Source organism: Ochlerotatus camptorhynchus, unplaced genomic scaffold, assembly GCF_037179485.1.
Source record: "Ochlerotatus camptorhynchus isolate MF236.1 unplaced genomic scaffold, CSIRO-AGI_Acam_v1.1 ptg000465l, whole genome shotgun sequence".
Classification (NCBI taxonomy): domain Eukaryota; kingdom Metazoa; phylum Arthropoda; class Insecta; order Diptera; family Culicidae; genus Ochlerotatus; species Ochlerotatus camptorhynchus.
This window is the reverse complement of record NW_027040951.1, coordinates 130987-140469: the sequence shown is the minus strand read 5'-3', so window position 1 is coordinate 140469 and position 9483 is coordinate 130987. Positions and strand designations below refer to the sequence as shown.

At 40.8% G+C, this 9483-nt stretch overlaps 1 protein-coding gene across 1 annotated transcript; it reads left to right on the top strand.

Annotated features, from left to right (window-relative positions):
* Positions 1-670: 670 nt before the first annotated feature.
* On the top strand, positions 671-8029 carry Drp1 (dynamin related protein 1). The gene is made up of 4 exons (XM_065235162.1): positions 671-1067; positions 4281-6069; positions 6134-6345; positions 6557-8029. Exons 1-4 carry the CDS (start codon positions 966-968, stop codon positions 6611-6613), a joined length of 2160 nt encoding a protein of 719 aa, XP_065091234.1. The 5' UTR covers positions 671-965; the 3' UTR covers positions 6614-8029.
* Positions 8030-9483: the final 1454 nt, after the last annotated feature.

The window sequence follows — 9483 nt, the reverse complement described above, 5'->3', positions numbered from 1 at the left end:
CCTCCCCCCTGCGTAGACAATTCGACAGTGAGCGAAACAATTTTCTAGAATTTGTTCAATGCAGAGTAGTAACAGGTTGTATTGGCTATCAAAAGCAACAGCAAACGCACCGAGAAACGTTAAATCTAGCGAGTTATTAACAAAAGAGAAAATCGACGAAGAGAATCGTTCATCGCGTATAGGGCCTTATGCATGCTCACTGTCGAATTGTCCATACAAAATTTTTAAAATTTGTATGGGTCGTGGTTAATTAACAAACCCCCCCTAAACTGTCTACGTAGTTTATGAACAGCCCCATAGATCCGCACGGCAAGAGAGCACGATGCGGACTGACTCAAACATTTCATATTTTTACCTCTGATTTGGCATCCCTGTTATCGAGGGGTAAGAATGTAAATCTAAAACATCTCACTAAACCGGTTCGAAACGTCACGACTGAGGCACGAACACGAGTGAAAGAAATTCCAGGATAGTTTTGTATTTCTTTGCGATGTATATTGGGTGAAAACCGTTCTCAAATAGCTTCTTTTTGTCAACCAGAAATTGGTCTTGTTTGAGCCCGACAGCAAGTTGAATTTTATTGTCTTATGTTGTAAGAACTTTATAGTTTGTGCAAATTGGATGCAACACAAAATATTTAATTTGTGTGCGCTAGTGACTGCATGACGACGCACAGTGTGTGCGAATCGTTTGAGCTGCCATCCATCAAAAAGTGCAAAGAGCTGAAAAATAGATCCACAGTTCATTGCGCTTTTTTCCGCATTTGTAATTTTCGTCGGAAAAGTCGATCGTGCTCGCGAGGTTAGGAGTTGTGTGGCTTAGCTCCAGTACTTCTTGAAAAAGCAGAATCCCGAATTTGTTCCGTAACCTATAGAAGGATAGAAGTGCATCAAGCGAGGATCGGTCATCCGTAGGAGGAGCAGGTCGAGGAAAAAAGGCAGTGTTAAAAAAACAAGCAGACGAAGATGGAAGCTCTTATACCGGTGGTGAACAAGCTGCAAGATGTATTCAACACAGTCGGATCGGACGCAATTCAGCTGCCCCAGATCGTCGTCCTGGGCAGTCAGGTAATCATTTTTGATAGGTTTTCCTTATGGGCTCTGGGGAACAATTATTCCCCCAGGAAAGTGCGCTTCAACAAATTATGTAACTAGAAAACAACCGAATGGTAAGGTGGGCAGAAAACGATGTTTTTCTTCGCTTTCAATGCGATTTTGTGTGTAAATTTGTTGATCTCGGACCTCGGTCCGGCAGAGTGACGAGTGCTTGAAATGATAAATTTGAGATCGAGAGAGTAATGAATTTTTAAATGTGATAATTACATCATTTGTCAAAAATGAAATGACGCTATTGTCCATCGGAGTTGGTGTTGACATGTTTAAACGTTTTACAATGGAAATGGAGTGCATTTGGGTCACGGCTCGGAAAAGAAAACCCAATAAACAAACCATGATATAATATCAGTGGTGTTTTTATCGGTGAAAAGTATAAGAATAATTGCTTGGGAAAATAGGGAATTTGTGAAGATTTTTACAATTTGCTGCACACGACGAAACATTAGAAGATTGCAGTGAAAATATTCATCATATACAGGAGCGATCCGCAAAAACCAAGTCTCTTCAATTGTTCAACAGTGATGTGATTGGTGCAGCTGATAAGTGAATTTCTAGGTATATTACGTCGGTTAAAAACCCGAAGGGAATCCGTCCATTACCAATTTACGTACCTACGTCATGGAGATAGCAGGAAACGGCTTAAAATGCTTATAGGTGGTGTAGCTTGTGGGGAAGTTTCCAGACAGTTCTGAACTTGATTTCTAATTCATTATGATTGTCCTAAGCTGGTGGTGGACGCAAATCTGTTTTGCTTGTATCGTAAAACTTGGTTGTGAATTATTGTTCTACTTCACAAATTCTGTTGAAATATGACTATCTCATATGCAGCTAGTTGCATTGTAGTTTCATTTTTATACCTGTGATCTTGACATTTTTACCTAGGGGATGAGTACTTAAGGGGGTTAGATTTTGATAAGTTCTTTAGTGGGAATGACACTGATGAAGACTGCACATTGTAGTCGAAATACGTATCTGTCATGGATACTAAAATTAATTAAGTGGAATTAAATGGAAGATAACCTTTTTTGCTGTTGTATTTGAAGCATTCCGCTAACAACCCAGTTTCATTACTTTTCAGTGCATTTCAGTGCCAACATTTAAAAGGGGCGTAGTTGCATTTGTAAACAATGGCTTTAGTCGTCTATTTCTCGCGAATGAAAGCTCACTTATGATAATGAATGACACCAGCACGCAGAGGAATGTTTCCTGTACCAACTAGCATTTGTAATTTGGAGGTATGGGCTTTCATTTGCGAGAAATCGACGGCTAAAGCCAATGTTTGCAAAAGCAATTGCGCCATTTTGACACTGATTTTATATTGATGTCAATACATCGATATTGATAATATTTCTGTATTCACATCATCGTCCTGTATCTTGAATTTCATTCCTTTAATTAACGTCGGTCTCTGTTTCGCAATCTAGTGCAAATCACCGACGGACATCGATTGCCATCCATGGATTTCCCATGTTTCGATGAGCCCCTCGAAACATAGGAAAATCCACGAACCCCTCATTTTATCTGTCAAACTTTCATAGCGAATCAAAACAAACATTGTGTAGTACTAGAATTTTGACTAGAATAGGATACGTTAATCGATTTGCTTGGGACCAATAGATCAGTACACGAAGATTTGCCGCACTCTTCCCTCTCCCGTAAATTTTGACAGTTTTGGGTGGTTTGTTTTGGCTCCCATTCGTTGCCATCTCTTTTACTCACAGACAAAATGATAGGAAGCAAAAAGTGAGGTTAGGGACCGTGCACTGATCTATACTGCCCATAAAAGCATAACTGTCCCATATGAATAGGAAATCAAGCAAAGATGGGACAATTCAAGAACAACATTTGAAAAGGGCATACAAGCTTTTTGTAAACAAACATTCTTATGCCCTTTTCTCGCCACCCATATGACACCAACGCAACCATCAACATCGCCGGATAGGGGAAGGTTTCCCCTTCCCGATGATGTTGTTAGTTTGCGTGGGCGACCCTCGGTTGGCGAGAAGAGGGCCTACAAAGGTTTGTTTACAAAAAGCTTGTGTGCCCTTTTCACATGTGGCTCTTGAATTATGCGAGTATCGGCAGAATAGGTTAGTCAAGTAGTGAGCCAATTTTAAAACGTTAGTTTCCACCGGTACGCGTTACAAGATTGTGATGCCATTTGAACCGAATGACAGTAAATCCTGCGAAGTGTTCAGTCATCACTTTTACCCGAAAGAAAAAACCAGTTATTTTTCACTGTGCTCTCCGGGACACCATTACTGAACGTGTGAGCCATGTAAAAGATCTAGGTGTCATCCTGGACTCTCAACTTACATATAAGCAACACATCTCGTACGTCGTCGACAAGTCGTCAAGGACATTGGGCTTTATCTTCAGAACAGCTAAGAATTTCTCCGACATCCATTGCCTCAAGTCACTGTATTGTTCCCTGGTACGTTCCATTCTAGAATATTGTTCTGTGGTTTGAAGTCCGAACTACAACAATGGTACTGAGAGAGTCGAGTCTGTCGCCGCTTTCTGCGATACGCGTTGAGAATGTTACCGTTTCATTTGCTCAGCTATGAAAGTCGCTGCCAGCTGATCGACTCGGAGCCTCTTCGCACCAGAAGAGATACTTCAAAAGCCCTGCTTGTCGCGGACACGTTACATGACAGAATTGATTGCATGGCAATCTTGGAGCAAGTAAACATTAACGTCCAACTTCGAATGCTTCGTAACAATGTTATGCTGAGAATGCCAAACTATGACAAACTATGCAATCAACGGTGCAATAGGCGGACCGCAGCGAGTATTTAACCGAGTTTCATCAGTATTCGATTTTCACCTGCCACGACTAACATTTCGGAGACGTTTCTCTTCATTCTTCTCCAGAAATGGAAACAGTCAATGATCATGTTTTAATGTTTTGTAGTTTTAACTTATGACTTTAATTTTAATTTTAAGTTAAACCATCATTGGGACCATATCGAGTCTGTTGATGCTGACAAATAAATAAATAAAAACGAATTATCCACAAGAAAAACGTCATCAAGATAGCCTTGTATGAAGAAGAACTGGGTGCGCACAGGTTAATAACAGTACGTCCTAAACAAATTTAAAAAACAGCCATAAATTGCCACAGCTCAATGTTCTCCTGTGTTCTCATCCCACCTTTTTTTCCAGAGCTCCGGCAAGAGTTCCGTCATCGAGAGTCTCGTCGGGCGAACGTTTCTCCCCCGGGGCACCGGTATCGTTACCCGGCGGCCTTTGGTTCTGCAGCTGGTTTACACGCCACTCGATGACCGGGAGCATCGTTCCGCCGATCAGGGCACGGTCAGCGTTGAGGAATGGGGCCGCTTTCTACACATAAAAAACAAGATCTTCTCCGATTTTGACGAGATTCGGAATGAGATTGAAAACGAAACGGATCGCATGGCCGGCAGCAACAAGGGTATTTGTCCGGAACCGATCAACCTGAAGATCTACTCGACAAAGGTGGTCAACTTAACGCTGGTGGATTTGCCGGGTATCACGAAGGTACCGGTCGGCGATCAGCCCGAGGATATTGAAGCGCAAATCAAGAATCTTCTGGTGCAGTACATTGAGAATCCGAACTCGATCATCTTGGCAGTGACGGCGGCCAATACGGACATGGCGACCAGTGAGTCGCTGAAGATGGCGAAGGATGTAGATCCGGACGGGCGGAGAACTTTGGCGGTGCTGACCAAGTTAGATTTGATGGATGCTGGCACGGATGCCATTGATATCCTCTGTGGCAGGTTGATTCCGGTAAAGTTGGGTATTATTGGTGTGGTCAATCGATCTCAGCAGGATATTAATGATAAGAAAATGATTGAGGAACAGTTGCGGGATGAGGCAGCATACTTGCAGCGGAAATATCCGACGCTGGCCACACGAAATGGAACGCCGTATCTGGCAAAGACGTTGAATCGCTTGTTGATGCACCACATCCGGGACTGTTTGCCGGAGCTGAAAACTCGAGTGAATGTCATGGCTTCCCAGTTCCAGTCTCTGTTGAATTCGTACGGGGAAGATGTCACCGATAAGAGTCAATGTTTGCTGCAGATTATTACGAAGTTTGCATCAGCTTACTGCTCCACAATTGAAGGTACATCCAGAAATATTGAAACCACTGAACTTTGCGGAGGTGCTCGAATTTGCTACATTTTCCACGAAACGTTCGGCAAAACCTTGGATTCGATACACCCGTTGACAGGTTTGTCCAAGATGGACATCCTGACAGCCATCAGGAATGCGACCGGTCCCCGACCAGCTCTCTTTGTGCCAGAGGTCAGCTTTGAGCTGCTTGTCAAACGGCAAATCCGAAGATTGGAAGAGCCTTCCCTTCGGTGCGTTGAACTGATCCACGAAGAAATGCAGCGTATTATTCAGCACTGTGGAACGGAAGTTCAGCAAGAAATGCTACGATTCCCTAAGTTGCATGAAAAAATTATCGATGTAGTTACGCAGCTGCTCCGCCGGCGTCTGCCGACTACGAATGTTATGGTGGAAAATCTTGTTCAAATCGAACTGGCATACATCAATACGAAGCATCCCGATTTCCACAAGGATGCTGCTCTGGTTCCAAGCTTGCTGAAAACCGATTCCCAGGAGCAGTGGTCAAATTTGCATCAGCCGGGCAACCCGCCAAGTCGGCGTGCAATGGCCAGACCTGTTCCACAACCGGCACCAGTCATGCAACAAAACGAAGTGATCGAATCCAATCACGTAAGCGAGCAGACTTCGAATTGGTTGTCGAATATCCTACCACCGGCAGTCGGACAGTTTACCCCCGGAGCTTTTTCGGATAGTTTCGGAAACTCGTCGACCAACACTCCAACGCATGGCGTTCTAAGTCCGTTGAAACCGGTGAATTTGCTACCGGATGTTCCGATTAACCATTCGTCGAGAAAGTTGACCGATAAGGAGCAGAACGATTGCGATGTAATTGGTAGGTTTTCTTTCGAAAATTTTAATCTACGATAGGTAGAATTTTAGCATTTTTTTTCTCGTAGAACGTCTCATCAAGTCGTACTTCTACATTGTGCGTAAATCGATCCAGGATTCGGTACCGAAGGCGATTATGCACTTTTTGGTGAACTTTGTGAAGGATAATCTACAATCGGAGCTGGTTACGCACCTGTACAAGTCCGATTCGGCCAATGAGCTGCTGAACGAGTCGGATCACATCTCGATCCGCCGAAAGGAGGCCAGCGATATGCTTAAGGTAAGTGGTTGTGTGGTGATTGTAGATGAAATTGGCGGCGCATTCCTATCCATCGCCAGCTAACGTAAAAGTAGTGCATTTGGTTTCTCAATTTTCTGGAATTGTAGAACTAAATTGCAATGATTTCACTAGTGGCAAGATTCATCCGAATTTCTCGTCTCCTATTAATTGTGATTATTTTACTTATTCCATTTTTCCGCGGAACCATCAGGCACTGACGCGTGCAAACCATATTATCAGTGAGATCCGTGAAACGCACATGTGGTAAGACGGTTGGCTGTTGGCACACATACAAACACGTGGAAGTGAATCGTCGTTTTTTTTTGCTATTGATACCAACACTATTTGTTACTGTTAGGTAATGAAACAACTAGATTTTAAGGGTTGCTCCTATCCAAGGTTTGTTTTGTTTCGCATCGCGTGAATTCCGCTCTCCTGATCGGTGGCCCTTTGTTACATTTATGGAATGCACTGAAGAAAAGGATTGTATTTTAATAGTGAAACCTAGTGCTATTACCTTTAATATATTGATTAACAAATAACTTAGTTATCGCAAAAAAAAAACAAAACTTTCACTGTTTAGTTACTGCACCACTTTAAGAAGGAAATGCGCATTTCTCTCTGTTCATTGTTCGACAAGAAAGTGATGAACAACTCATTCATCAAAAACAAGATAAAACATCCTAAACATACAACAAGACTTCTAGTCCGCCGTGTCCAACGATATTTCTTTTATTGCTTTACTACGATAAGTTTTGCTCAAGTTCTTTCTAATTTCCTATACCTACCTAATATGTGTAACAGCCAAAGAAGTCCCATCGATCCAAGAAGGATGTACGGTTGACCTTTGAGGCATGAAAAGACAAAACCTCCTAGATACTTAAATAATTCTGATATTCCCATCTTCAACCTACTGCATTATGACATACAAGTGTTAGGGACTGCATGCATGCATTATTTAATACAAAAAATAGGAAAGCATTTCAACATTTGTAATTATTGCCTTTGTAAACGACGCTTTTCCCAATAATTCTTTCGTCTACTGTTAATCCTATCCGTCTGCTGGGATGGTAACAGATTTCAATGTTCGGAAAACTAAGTTCAACAACAAATAACAAAAGGACTATTCAACTCAATGCCGTTGTTAGCTGATTTTCCATAAATTATATAACTACCAATTCCGTGTCTAAAACCACGTTGCACATGTCTGAATTGGGTAGCTGAGTATGGAAAGCATACGGAGTTAGTAAGTATCATTTATTGCGGTAAGCTCCAAATCGGATTAATTATTAATACTGGCTCTGATTGGAAGATTTGCCAAAAGTTTGTCAAGGATCGTCTTGATTAGCATCGACGTCGACAACAACACAACCGGACATTCGCGATCGGGATTTAATCCGAGGATAATACCGGTTGGAGCTTACCATCATTAGAGTTTAGAATTAACACTGATAATAGAACAATTTGCACCACTAGAACCTTACAACAGTAATGGTATAATGATTCAAAGATAATCGTATTATGAAGATGAAGAAGAAGAAAATGTTGATCTGAAGCTGCGAAGGTGGTGTAATATTCAAAGAATGAAAAATATAGTTACACTTCTAAAGCAAATTTAACAGAAACCAGGAAGCGTTCGTTGCGAAGCAGAGCCAGAATAAAATTGTGGAAAATTGTCAAAATACCTACTATTTGTGTGTCTTACTTTATCCGAACTTTTCCTTATAGAGCAGTTCCACGTGAAATCTTCGTGATAGCTGTGAACCATTTGATGTGAACCATTCCGATGTAAATAAAACTTTGTCTATAATTTCGACAGGAGAGAATATGAATCTTCCATAGCTATTGACAAATCCAAGTTTATGCCGGCCACCGTGGCGCTGTAATCGTAGTGGTGATGAACTTGAGATCATCTGTCAAACTGCATATATTTTCAAGTTTGTGATAAGAAAACTATGTGTTACGTGTTATTGTAATCGCTTTATTCAATAACAGCAAGCAAATATGAACAGAAAAGTAGCGCCGGTAAGAATGGTAAGTAAATCCTAATTTTTAAATGCAAAATTATTGAGATTTTTCAAAATAAAAAATATGTTGCTCCCAGCAAAACATCAACAAATAATGTTGACAATATTTTTACAGGATTCAAACTGAGAATGCAATCCTGCAAGATCATCCCATCGGAGATTGAATTAAATCAATTAGTTTTGTTGTTTGAGGTGAGTTCTTAGAACAATTTTACATATTGAACAATATATTGTTCCATCGGCAGGAACATTATCTTTCCTATAGCTAAAGGAATATAGCCGAACGGAAACCCTTTCTTCTCTGGCATAAATAGAATCTCTCTGGTAAGCAGAATTAGATATTTAAGTGCTAAATTATTGAAATAGCATTGAAATAAATACAAATCGTAGAACAAGCATGATAAAACCAACTAAATCCCTGCATGCTTCGATCGATGGTTGCAAATCGTACCCGAATACAATCCTACCGTATTAAACCAACAATCAGCATCGGGTGCCTGCATTGGAATACATTTTACAAAGGGGCTCTTCTATTTTTATTTAATTTGGTTAGTCACGCCCTAATAAAAAAAATACCATAAACGAACGATAACCCAAATCATTGAACTACTCCACAAATGGTTTGGATGATACCTTGAACACGTCGTTAGGCAAATTAACCATAACATTTCTAACAGAAATTGTTGTTTCAAAAATTGTTTCGCCATTTCAAAGAAAATAATTTTTGATCAATGATTTAAAAATAAAAATTATTTTCTTTGAATTCAATAAAAAAAAAAAAGATTGTGTCTACAATATTTATTGTTAGCCGGGAGACAACGATTTTTTTTATTAAATTCAATACAGAATATTGTTGAAATTAAAATATATTTCTCTGCGTGTAGGCTGCACTTTTAGCCAAGTTAGCGAACAAGTACTGTAGCTGAGTGAGGCCGGCCTTGCTCGGGATTCAATATTAGCTTGAGTTCATGCGCCGATTGAAAAAAAAAGCTTGCTATGAAGTACGTGCTCCCCCCTCCCTCTTAGCTAAGGGGTTACCCCCTATGACCATCTCCTTATACCACCACATGCCAAATTTGGTTCCATTTGCTTGATTAGTTCTCGAGTTATG

Bases quoted from the DNA above. Each gene is read 5' to 3' on its own strand.
- Drp1 (XM_065235162.1), top strand. From the start codon at position 966: ATGGAAGCTCTTATACCGGTGGTGAACAAGCTGCAAGATGTATTCAAC. The intron at 6,070-6,133 runs GTAGGTTTTCTT...TTTTTCTCGTAG, and splicing joins GAACGATTGCGATGTAATTG to AACGTCTCATCAAGTCGTAC. The intron at 6,346-6,556 runs GTAAGTGGTTGT...CGGAACCATCAG, and splicing joins AGGCCAGCGATATGCTTAAG to GCACTGACGCGTGCAAACCA.